This window comes from Neodiprion lecontei, chromosome 3 (assembly GCF_021901455.1).
Source record: "Neodiprion lecontei isolate iyNeoLeco1 chromosome 3, iyNeoLeco1.1, whole genome shotgun sequence".
Taxonomy (NCBI): Eukaryota; Metazoa; Arthropoda; class Insecta; order Hymenoptera; family Diprionidae; genus Neodiprion; species Neodiprion lecontei.
In genome coordinates this window covers 22,703,200-22,716,458 of record NC_060262.1, presented here as the reverse complement: position 1 = coordinate 22,716,458, position 13,259 = coordinate 22,703,200, and the positions used below count along the sequence as shown (strand labels likewise).

The following is a 13,259-nucleotide window of genomic DNA, read 5'->3' as shown; positions in this document are numbered from 1 at the left end:
TTTTAAGTTTTTACGGTTCACCCTTCTCCTGGTTTGTCATAAAAATCATTCTCACCAGGGAACTGAACTTTTTTTCCTTGTGAAGCGGGTTTCAAGGCACGCACATGACAAGCGTAACACCAAAGAAGATATGAAAAGAAATGATAGAAATCCAAAGTAATCGTTGCTTTCTACGCGCCGATGTTCAAGTCTTACATTCTACGCGTATAATCTACTAGTTGCAGAATCGTGCGACGCCGCGTGCAAAGACCGCAAATGTCCAGGCATGTATATCGCCTGCGAATAAAATTCCGTATGAGGAAATTACACGGCGAGTCTAGGTTACAAACAAGAATTGGTAATACAGCGTCAAAATTTTTTCGTAAGGCGAAGCTGTACGGTTGAGAAAAAAAATTTAAGTCAACTCGCGTATCTGTCAAGTTACGCAGACGTTATTGCACGATTAAAAGCTGTGGTAACCAGCCAACGTGATCCGTATAACCATTTTAACCGTATAACAGATTTTCTAATTCGAACGTTCAAAGTGATTAAACCTAATGATTAAAACGACAAGATTTCTAAAAATTCTCTAAAATACTTCAAGAAATCTCATTTTATACTACATTTCGAACGCGCAAATGTAATTATTGTAGAACACCTGTTGTACCGTACGTACAAAAATTTATTTCATTCATCGTGGCGACAACTATTGAACAAAAGAAATTTCAACTGATCTATTGAGATCTGAGGAGTGGAAAAAATAACTTTTGGGAGCCAAGTCTGAACGGGATTACACACATTGAAAAAAATTTCATTCGTCATAGTAACTGGAAAAATTCAGTAAAACAGGTGTCGTTAAAAAAAAACTGTTTGAATATTGTTGGAATTACGAAAAACGAGGTAAGCTTAACCATTTTGGTAATTGCAACGCAGAATCAGTTTGTTCTGTTTACTCTACTTTTTTAGTTAAAGCAAGCATTATCCGAATAGAATTTCCATTGTATTACATGGAATTGGGAAGCGAGTGGAGCCGCGAAGGGTTACTATTCTCCAATAACTTGATTTCAATGGCGAGTCTGTTGATCCTTAATAAACTCCCGCGATTGCGCAACCCGCGATCCAGTCCGGCCCAGCCTCAGGGCCCGAAGGCCCCGTCGTCGGTTCCTCGCAAGGCCCGCGGGGAGAGATGTACGCGCGTACCTTCCTCCTCGCGTCGATTTGAGTCGCGTTGGTGAGGGAATCCAACTCCTCCTTGAACGACGACCCTCGCGGTCGGCGGAAACAAACGCTATATAAGCGTCGGTCTGCACCGGGAATTCGTCAGAAGAGTGAAAGACAAGAAAAACGGCAAGGTTTGCCGTTTGCCAGGAACCGTCACCATGCGATCAACCCTGGTTAGTGTACACCCTGCAGTGAGCACGTGCTATGTGACAGTGATTTATCTTTTCTGTATATTGTACACTCGATCGCACCGCACGCGTTGTGCGAAGATAAAAAGAATAAAAAGAAAAAAAAATAATAACAATCATCCGTTGTATCGTTCGATCGAATTTAAGTTTCATCCACGCATTTAGAAAGAAATTATATATATATAAATAAAAATTAGAGACGTAATAATGTCGGTGCTTGTTTTCTGTTGTGTACGAATTTTGACAATACTTAAGAAAATATCGAACCTCGATGAAGTTCTTTTACCGACTCTGCAGTATTATACTACAAGAAAAAAAAAAAAAAGCTCACTTCAATCGAGTACACGATGTCCGAAGAGTATTACTTCTGTTTTTTAAATAATTTATACTTTCTTCGGTCAAGCAGTTACAAGTAATTGTTTCATTGATTCAAGCTTATTTATACCGAGATTAAGAAAACGCGATATCTGGGTATCCAAGGTGGAATAACATTTGTTTGATTTGAGTTATCTTCGCTTCTTAGTCTGCGAACGAATCGTGGTAACATCCGAATGCACCGAGGGTTTGTTTTTTAGTTAAAGGCTTTTGGAAATTTTTGGAGAACATTATTGCGACAGTTGTACGTTAGTGAATATATGAATCATCTTGAAATCTGTATTCGGTTTGATCGATTTTTGAGAAAAATTCAATATTTTATACCACGCGTTTGAAACAGTAAAATGCCGGTTTATTGTAGTTCATTTTATAGCATCGACGATTTTTATCAATTTCGGTAGAAACGGAATTGAGAAGAAAAAATTAGTAACAAGGATACGTCTGAAATTACTTGATCATGATTGTACAATATTTCCAAGACAATTTTTTTACAACTTCGATATTTTTGAAAAGTGTTGAAATTCAATGCAAGTGTTGTTCAAACAAGAAAAGGATAAATTGATTTTACAATTGGTATATATAATACATTTTGTGTTATGAGGTATAAAATACTCGTGAAAAGATGCATTTGCCATTAGATTGAGAGTCCATCAAATTCTCGAGTAAATTGCTCGAAAGAAATTCTGTGAAAGGAAATGCAGGAAGTTTTATTTTTTCTATAACCTAACGATTTTCGATTCAGAAACTATTCACGTTCAAAGAAACTAGGGAATTTTTGTCATTACATGAATTGAAATGTCGAAATATACGTAAAAAATCGAGACGTCGAAGAACGAGTAAAATAAGAGCAATATTATGCATTTCGCACTGTTTCACCTTTACATTATTATTAGAAGTTGACACTTGGTCAGGTAACCGTTCCATGTATGCAATTACTATGTAATTCTTTATCACTGGCCACATCTTGATTCTCTTCCTCTTTCTCTCATCTTGCATAAATACAAGAAGCTTCAAGTATATTTTCGAACAATTTCATCGGCAGTATAAAAATTTACATCCTAGTAATTCTTATGACAAATACGTGTGTTCGTATATACTTTCGCATTATTATTAACGGTAAATAGAAAATGCGGTAACTCCGACTCGCCGCCCAGATTTAAAGACCCTCGAAAAGTGGTTTACACAGCTGTTCCAACCGCCGTTCGAAACAAGCGTAAGATTATAACTGCGTGGAAAAAATTCTAACTTTCTATTCTTGTGATTCTCATTATACTGGATTATAAAATGTTTGCCTACACATGGGTGGGAATCTTGAAATTACCACTTCAAGGTATCGTTATATGTCTGAAAAGTTCAGGCACAGTAAGTAGAGAACTTGAAATGTCCGTAGCGTCGTAAAATTGCTTCCGCTTTTTTTTTTTTTTTTTTTAAGAAACGCGAAAAAGAACGTCTGCACAAAATATTTCGTCCGGTGAACGTTCACCGCTTGTTTTAAAACAAACAAAATAATTTAGCCTATTGTTCATTATTTTTTTCAACAATGTCATTGTGAAATCGTTGGACCAATTCATACACAGCCTAAGAGGTAACAGATAATTCGAAGTATACTAAGACGGTATCGACAAACTCAATTTTCCCTACATTTCACCTACAGCGACCCCTGGATATTTGTTTGTTCGAATATGTTCAAATCTTTGATATAATTTTAGAAACCATATTTCTCATTGCTAGAAGAGAAATTTTGTTTTATATCGTAGTTCGCATACTTCTGCATCGATTTCAATGATGAATTGCACCAATTGTTCGTAGTCAATAATCACGTTGAAGGCACACTAGCGATCTGATACAGCCTCGTGATATGCAACTTGCAATACAGACGCGTTGCGCGGGTTGAATACTTTGCAGGCTGCGCCGGTTGCTTTTTTTCATTATTACAGCACGAAGTCGTGTAATGTTAGTTTTGCAGTTGATTTCTCAAGAAAATTAGGTACTGTGAATAAAAATATAATCAACTAGAAAATGTTCGAGAATAACGGTGAGATGGAGGTCGGTTCATTCAATGTTTGGAAATTGTTTAAAACGGGATCTTTTGTAAAGTTTTTTTTTTTATTCCGAATGAACTCCGTTTAGAATAAGACTTTTGTTGTATTTTTGTGAATAATATCTTCATTCAAGATCCAAATAGTGCATCTGCGTGTAATCTCATTTCGAAAGTTGATGAATGATCGCTGATCTACTCGATTTGAGATCCGGTACGATAAGACGAATGGATCGACAAAATCTCCCGCAGAGTTTGCGTGACTCGAGACATGCGTTACGCTACTCGTTTCGTTATCCTGCTACAAGCGTGATCGCGAGGAAGTGCTAACTACACTTTTTACCGCAATCAATTACTAACACTTCCCCTCGCATCTCCTTCATTCTGACTTTCTCAAATAAAAAGAAATACCGATTACATACCGGTATATTATTCGTGATACACGAAAATTTGCACCAGTGTATCAAGCCGGTTGTTAATCGTACAGAATTTCGCTATACCTTAACCAATTACTCGCCTAAAGAATGATTCATTTATATCGAACAGACGTTTATCTAACGATGCAAATTTCATTTCAGATATTACTTGGGTTCATCTTCGTCGTCTCCACGTTTGGAGAGCCAATTCGAACTAAGAAGGAGTACGTAATATGTTCGCTATATTGTTAATTTATAATTTTCCACCGCAATGTTGCATGAAACAGTGTAGTTAGTGTGAGCGTATAACGCTTCGGTGTTCTCTCCACTGTCGAGAGACTTTCAGCCGTTTGACATAGATAACTGGAACGCGGAAACACGTAAACACCAGGGCAAGAGACAATTCGAAACAACCTTGAACCTCGCGGCTGTTTAGAACTGCTTTCTTCTCGTTCCGCGCCGCGCGGTTTCTCCGTGAAAATGATACTGGTACTTGCTAGTCAACTCAACCCCGCGAAACTCGTTCGATATTCAAAGTCGAACGAAGTTAGCTAACGCCAAACGTACGTCGACCGTCGAAATTCTCACTACGCTTGTGGAATACTCGGCGCGTTAGGAAAGACCCGTATTTATTATCATCGATGCATAGCCGCGTACCGGATTCGATGAGACGAAGCTGTTGCCTGTTGAAAATTATCTTTACGACATTCTGCGAGAACGCGAAAAAATAGGAAATCTTTTTATTTTTATTTTTTGTACATTTTTTGTACACGACTTTGAAATATTACGAAAAATTCCAATCATTCGCAATTGTCCACAAAAAAGTGAAAAATCAGTTAGCCCGCAAAGTTTAAATGAAACTCCGTGGTTTTTTGGGAAACGAGGTTGAATCTCAGCGAAAAATTGTATTACGATAATCGACGGTGTTTTCTACGAAAGTAAAATAGAAAAATCCACTGCCCGCGATAATTAAATAAGATTACCTGATTGTAAGAATTTAAATTGAACTAAAATATATAATTGAATGTCGAAACAGTTACAGTTTCAAGTAAATAATTGTAAAAAAAAAACTGTGAGTTCTCACAAATGTTGTGAGTCTGAAAAAAGCAGAGAAATCGTTTTTCACAGAATGATCTAGAAAGATGTAAATTTCTGGGAATGATTCCCTATATCAAGATTATAAATTATATCTACAAGCAAGTATGAAATACCTGTTCTTGAACAACCGCTAAATGTCGCATAAGTATCGCAAGGAAAAATCACGGAAGACAATTTAAGTATCTATTAGATAGCAGGTTTGCGTTCAAAGTCTCTTTTCATATTTTGACGTGGTCGATTACTACGGAGTCTGTTGTATATTCTTAAACTCGCTTTGTCACAATCGGTGAGTGTTGAGGGAAAAAAAAAATTCTTTGTTTCTCCAAACCAGGAATTACTATACTCTCATCAACGATTGACGCTTACGAAAAACGGTTGTGAAAAAAGCCAGCCATTCGAAGACAATCTGTAATGAAGAAAGATCTACGAAATAATGCGAAAACTTTTGGTTCCAAACCTACGATCGTAGAAATTCTCCTCCCATCAGGAATAAGTATTAATTTCTATTTTCCTAACGAGAAATTCTTTTTCAGGGCGCCACTTCCACAGTATGGAGCACCGTCCTTGCCCAGCACGGGATACGGTGTCCCGGACGTAGGAATATCGGATTCGTACGGTCCTCCGTCTGACACCTACGGTGCGCCAGGTGCCGGCGGTTTCGACCTTTCACAGTCCTTGTCAGCACCGTCCTCCAGCTACGGCGCCCCCGAAGCGTCGCACGGACCGCTTGCTCAGTCTTACGGAGCACCAGCCGAGTCTTATGGGGCACCAGCCGACTCTTACGGGGCACCGGCTCCGTCCTACGGTGCGCCAGTGCACGACCACCACGAGCCCGAGGGAAGATGGGAGAAGAAGCTGAAGTGGAAAGAAGAGTGGAAACAAGTTTGGAAGACGCAGTCCAAGATGATCTGGAAGCAGGAGTGGAAGAAGGTCCAGGTACCGGCATGGAAAGAGGTCCAGGTTCCGATATGGAAGGAGGAACAGGTCTCGGTATGGAAAAAGGTGCAGAAACCAGTTTGGAAAGAGATCCAGGTACCGGCGTGGAAGGAGATCAAAGTACCAGCGTGGAAGAAAATCTGGGTACCGGTATGGAAAGAGGTTCAGGTCCCGGTGTGGAAGGAGGTCCAAGTACCCGACTGGAAGAAGACCTGGGTACCGGAGTGGGTGAAAGTTGGTATTCCCGGCGAGCAATACGTCGGTCAGGATCATCACGGCTGGCAATACACCAGCCACGATTTGTGGAAGAAGAAACTGATCTGGAAGCCAGTTTGGAAGAAGGTCTGGAGGACCGAGAAGAAGCAAGCCTGGGTTTCAGAGAAGAAAATGGAGTGGAAGGCCCAGTGGAAACAGATATGGAAAACGGAAAAGAAACAGGTGTGGGTGACCGACAAGAAACTGGTATGGAAAGAGGAATCCGTTCAGGTCTGGGTACCAAAAAAGAAGCAAGTTTGGGTCACCGAGAAGAAGCAGATATGGAAGGACGAATGGAAGAGCAGGTGGGTTCCGGCCTGGAAGGAGATCCAGGTTCCCGATTGGAAGAAAGTGTGGAAACCAGTGTGGGAGAAGGTCTGGGTACAAAACGAGCATCACGAGCACCACGATCACCATGAAGAACACCATGGTTACAAATAAGTAGAACGAGGGAGAATTACCTGACGATGTAAAATATACGTTTTGCATCATTTTATTTTAAGATTAGGTTGCGTACATTGTGTTATTCACTCAGAAATCACGTTGCGCCACCGGGCAGAAAAGAAAAAAGTAAAGAAACGAACGAACGAACGAAAAAAAAAAAAAAATACAGAAAGAAAAAAGAACGTTAAAGGATTACATCAAATTTCCGGCTGGTGACCACTGCCATGGAAGAAAGTTGCCTTTCATCGCCGCAGCTTTTATTGTACGTAAGGTCTGCCTTAATGTAACGTGAATAATCAACGCGACAACAATTGAACAAAGAATTTTTATCACAGGTATAACGCAGTACCTAATTTACTCTTATGTATATGAAAACATTGTAAATAATGGTCTTGAACCAACATTTTTTATAATTATCAATACATATTAATTGTTATTTTTTGTACAAGAAGAATTTTTTTTTGTTTTTTTTTTTCTTTGATTTTCTACGATAAAGAGAATATTTTGTACATATTATCGATTCATTTCCCCCAACCCGACAACATTATCAGGTATGATTTTTCTTCTACCGTTCGCTGCTAGTGTAATAATTTCTAAACGAAATGTTCAATCGCTGTAATTATAACCTGGAGCCGTGGCAGTCGTGTGTGTGCGGTATTCGACTTCGCGGAGATTCTTCAAATGAAAGTCACATTTACAGCGAACGAGGAATAACAAAAAAAAGCCAAAGTGAAGAGAGAGAGAGAGAGAGAGAGAGAGAGAGAGAGAGAGAGAGAGAGAGAGAGATAAAAACAAAAAAAAGAAAAAAAAGAAAAAAAAATAGGAAAGATAAAAGAAACGAAGAAAAAAAAAAAAATTGAAGTAGGAAGATGCTTTCTAGGGATAGAATATGACATCGAGGGGGATCCGAGCTCTCGCGGTCACCGGGGTCACAGTGTGATCGTGCAATCCTTACTTTCTCCCTACTCGTGCACTATTCAGGCTTTCTTCTAACAAACGAGGTACCTCGACGAACTCGACAATTGTGCTCGGATATCGGATAATGGTATTCGTTCACCTTGTACACGCGGCTTTAAGTGACCAGGTATTTTTTTTTTCTTTTTATTTTCTTTTTTTATCGTGATTACAGACATGTTCATAGAGATGGACCAGAAGCGTGTAATAATGTAGAGATCACTACGTAGACTAAAGATGACCATGCCGAGACGAATCTCAGCTTCTTGTAAATACTCATTTCCTCAGGCGTTAAACGAGGTATATATATATATATATATACACACACACACACACACACACACACACACACACACACACACACACACACACACACACACACACACACACACACACACACACACACACACACACACACACACACACACACACACACACACACACACACACACACACACACACACACACACACACACACACACACACACACACACACACACACACACACACACACACACATATATACATATATATACATATATATATATATATATATGTATATGTATATATATATATATATATATATATATATATATATATATATATATATATGTATATATATATATATATGTATATATATATATATGTATATATATATATATGTATATATGTATTAGAGTGTTTCAAAAAAACCGACTATTTTTTTTTTTCGAAGAACATTGAAAAATGTTTCGAGTGTCCCTCAAAAATGACCTCGGTAAAATATGAGTTGTTAATATTGATATTTAGAAGTGGCGATTCTCAATTTTCTATTTCCCATTTAAATAACGTGGGAAAATTTTTTTTAAAGATTTAGAATTTTATTGCTCGAAAACGAATCAGTGTGAAGATATAAAAAAAAAACATATTCTTGTAGGAAATTGTACGCTCTATAAAAGAGATCTGAATAAAGATTTGCGTAAGGTAAGTCGTTTCGGAGTTATCAGGCCTCAAACATCGAACCGTTTGAAATAATGATGTTATTAATTTATAAATGCTACAAAACTGACTCATATCGTTGATTAATGAAATTTTTTAAATAACATTTCATTGGAAGTCTATAGTTTTAATTTTAAAATTAATAATATTGTGTATTTAAGTGATACGAGTCAGTTTTGTAGCATTTATAAATTAATAACATCATTATTCAAAACGGTTCGATGTTTGAGGCCTGATAACTCCGAAACGACTTAACTTTTTTTTTATATCTTCACACTGATTCGTTTTCGAGCAATAGAATTTTAAATTTTTACAAATTTTTTTCCCATTTTATTTAAATGGGAAATAGAAAATTGAGAATCGCCACCTCTAAATATCAATATTAAGAGCTCATATTTTACCGAGGTCATTTTTGAGGGACACTCGGAAGATTTTTCGATGTTCTTCGAAAAAAAAAAAAAATATTCGGTTTTTTTTCAAACACTCCAGCATGTATGTATGTATATATATGCTTGCGGAATCAACTCTCAGCTCCTATATACACCTCTGCTGTAATAAACTTTCTTCTCCATATTTCGAAACTCCAAGTCATATACGGCATACCCACTATTATAATTGAAACTGTTTTTCGTAGAGTTGACCAAGTAATCGAATATTTCGCAGAGTAATAAACAAACGAAATCATATCAGGATATACTCTGTTATAAATTTGTCGAAGCGTTCGAGTTATACTTCGAAGTAAGTAAGTTATACTTACCCAAAGTGCCTGAAAAAGACGAGAGCTACCGTTCAACATTGAACGGATGTTTCGGCGAACTTTGCAGCGGACGGATCTTCGCTTTTTGTTTTTGTATTTTGTTACATTTACCAAGTCCGTAAAGTGACGAACTTATCTGTTGTAATTAATCAGCACCCTGAGTATCGTATTAAGGCCAAAGAGAAATAGAAACCGGTAATGGTGCGAAGGGCTCTTAAGAACGTGAGAACTGAATAGAGAGTGTTAGCACATAATAGAACAACTCACGGCCGAAGAAGACCTCGGATTAATAATGAGCATTAGAGGCGCCTAGACTGGCGTCAGGCATGTGAAGTTCAGACGGAGGAGGTGTATTATGTACGCGAGAGTGAAAGTTTTCGCTCCAGGGTGAACTCGACACTCTGCGATCTTGGTCCGAGTTCTTACGACTAACAACAAATTGGCGCAATTCAACGTTTCGTTAACTCGGCAAACGTTTCCCCGTACCGATATGATTGACGGCTATTTCTCACGCATGGGTTCTGCACTCTGTTGCTTATCGTGAATCACGTACGACGAGATGAGAAAAAAACCGTTTCAACATTCTTCAGAAACGTTATTTGCGCTAATGATGGCTAACTCGTACGGAACAACATCGTTACTATATGATAAAAATGAATCTCAGCGAATTCGAATAACACGAGCAACCAGCTTGAACGTTCAAAATGATTGAACTCTGGTGTTTTTTATCCGATTCCGATGTTTGGGTTTACTTTGCTTGTTTTGCGAAAATTTTGCTGAATATTCTCGAGCAATTTGTACCTAATCAAAATCAAAAACACTAGAATTTAACAGTTTAACACGTTCTCGTCGTGAATACTTGTCTAAAGTTGTTACTATCTTGGCTAGTGTTCATAGAATTTTTTCAAGTGGATTTCTATCATACGGTAGCAATATTTGTTTCATTCGTGTTTGCCATCATCGGCGCAAATAATATTTCTGCAGATTCTTTGATCGATTTTTTTTCTTTCCATTCATTCTTTTCAGTACGTACAATATTAGTTTCCGACTAGTTGAACTCCAAAGTTAAGTTGAATGCCAAGTTTGGTTTCAAGACATCGATGGAAATCTTAGTTAATTATTACGCGAGATACGAGTGACTGCCTCATTTGTATAATTTCATTCCCCGTGTAATCTGACTGAGATGTCATTCTCCGCTGATTTTTTTCAAGGTGAAATATTGCCGTTGTATTGCTATTGTTGAAACAGTGAATATCAAGTTGCAACTACCGTTATCGTGATCTCGAAATTTCTTCTCGGACATGTGTATCTCGATCAGCGGTAACTGTATCGCCTCGGCTCGTGTCTTTCTTATATCGTAATTCTCAGGTGGCAATCGAAAGTTAAGACGGTAGTAACGGAGAGGGAAAAGCGCTCTCAAGTTTTCACAGCGGTGAGATTCGGTGGGTGAATACGGGTGGCGCTGATTGGTTGGACAGCCTTCAACCGATAAGCCGTAAGTGTCGCTTTTTCAGATCATTAGCAGATTAGCACATTACAATACCGTCACCAAGGCGCTACCGTTTGTCCCGAAACGTAAACAGATCGCGATTTCCAACGGAATGTATCAAGGATGAAGTCTGAAGTAAAAGACGGTGATTTATGGAAAACTATTTAAAATGTTTACAGGAATGTTATTTGCGCCTATTACGGCGAATACGAACGTGAATAACGTCATTGTTATGCGATAGAATGATGAATCTGAGAAAATTCGAAGATACGAGTTTAGACATCGATAAATCGATAAAAATGTTGAAACTTGAAATTTTCAGAATCATTAAACTCTACTGTTTTGATCCGATTCTAGAGTTTGCGGACCCATCTTGCTCGCTCCCGAAAAAATATCTGAAAATCGTTGCAAAAAGTTTACTATAATTTACAGTCCAGTTATAGTGCTCGAATATAATTGTCCAGGAACATCTGCTGTATCATACTTACACGAATCTATTTTTATCTACTACGGAGGTAACCGTTTGTAACATTCCAGTTACGTGATTTATAGAAATCTCTAGTGAACAAAATAATTTGGAAAATATGAGAGTCACATCCGAAAGACCTGAATTTTATCACTTTAAACGTTCTAACGATCAAAGCTTTTTTTTCAAATTGTCGATACCTGGATTGTAATTTGAATGATTTGGTCCAATGACGGTCCAACCAACTCAATACACAAAGTTTGGTGCGCCGTTGGTTGTGAACTCAACACCGATGCGATTTATTTATGTAAAGGTTTATCATGGCGTGGGCAGCAACGAGGAAAGTTGTGCGACTATGTAAGCCGGCTTGCCAAAGCGGGACATTGGGACATAGGATTCTTGTCGGGATTATGGATCGATGGATGGATTGTATTATTCGTATGAGAACCCGTATCGTGCTGCGACAAACGGGAAAACATTGTTTTGAAACTTGTGCGTACAAAATTCTTTAATTCCCAGTCACTCGGATGCCGAACCTCTTCGGGTATGCCTAATATATTCACGGTTATAATCTGCTCACGAAAATATCTGCACATATCGAAAGTTGATCGCACGCTTCATGTACAGCACATATTCGACCCCGAGTACTTATACGATCACGTCTATTACCCAATAGAAAGTCCGAGGCGTGCATTAGGTGTTTATAATCTACGTACTACCGGTCTTTCATACGTACAGTTACTCTTATTAACAATAAGCATGATTCTTTACACCGTGAATTTATGGTGAACAGGGAAGTCGAGGGCGCATGCGTTGATACATGCGCAGATTTTACACGAGTGAACGCGGCCCTGTCTGCTACGAACCGCTACGAACTGCTACGAACTGCTACCAACCTATTTGACGAAATGAACCCCAGAATTTTTTTGATATTTCCGAAACCGTTGATCCAAATCGTTTGTCTCTGCTGCCTTGGACGTTTCTTGAGGTCTCTCTTTCCGATGGATTCCGATGAGAGTATAAAATCAATCGAAATTGACGGAATTTTACGGTAGTGCGAATCGTGAAACGTGGGCGCGTCACTTGCGTCTATTGAAATATGAGCTTAGACACGTTTTATCCAAAAACAGAGCATAACGGCGAAACCGTATGAATTATTCCAGGTCCAGGTCCAAATGGAGTTAGTCTAATTGAATACCGGATTTTCAACCACGTTTCGTAAATATTTCAAACAAGTCCCCTGAGTCGTTTGAAGAGCAAGTTGACCGTGCAGCATCGATAGGGCATAAATTATGCAATCGAATTTGCCTCCGATAGATAAAAGATGAACCGAAGAAACTCAGACGAATGGAACAAACCGAGAAACAATTGTAAGATGTGTCTGACTCGTTTTCCTTTGGTAATGAGAAAAGTAATTCTTTTTTCACCCGGCAACCGTAATTCGTTTTTGCAAAAATAGTCGAACGTGAGAAGATCAGTTCAATAAGTTCGACGGCACGTGATACGAACATGTTTTAATCAGGATGAAGAAGCACCAGGTATAATTACAGTTCACTAACCGTGCAGTTACATGTCATAACATCTCTACGATATGTTTGTTTTGGTTTACGTATAACTGGAATTTAATGATCTGCGTGTCGAATGGTTTCAAGCAAAGTACTTGAG

General features: G+C 38.4%; 2 protein-coding genes across 3 annotated transcripts in view; one reads left to right on the top strand and one right to left on the bottom strand.

The window, feature by feature from the left end:
• The window catches only part of LOC107224047 (retinoid-inducible serine carboxypeptidase), a 53,982-nt gene that overhangs the window by 21,271 nt on the left and 19,452 nt on the right, over window positions 1–13,259 (bottom strand). The gene's annotated exons all lie outside the window — the stretch shown is intronic.
• Window positions 1,311–7,237, top strand: LOC107224053. The gene is made up of 3 exons (XM_015663965.2): window positions 1,311–1,373; window positions 4,380–4,441; window positions 5,849–7,237. Exons 1-3 carry the CDS (start codon window positions 1,359–1,361, stop codon window positions 6,945–6,947), a joined length of 1,176 nt encoding a protein of 391 aa, XP_015519451.2. The 5' UTR covers window positions 1,311–1,358; the 3' UTR covers window positions 6,948–7,237.

Bases quoted from the DNA above. Each gene is read 5' to 3' on its own strand.
- LOC107224053 (XM_015663965.2), top strand. The intron at 4,442-5,848 runs GTACGTAATATG...ATTCTTTTTCAG, and splicing joins CCAATTCGAACTAAGAAGGA to GGCGCCACTTCCACAGTATG.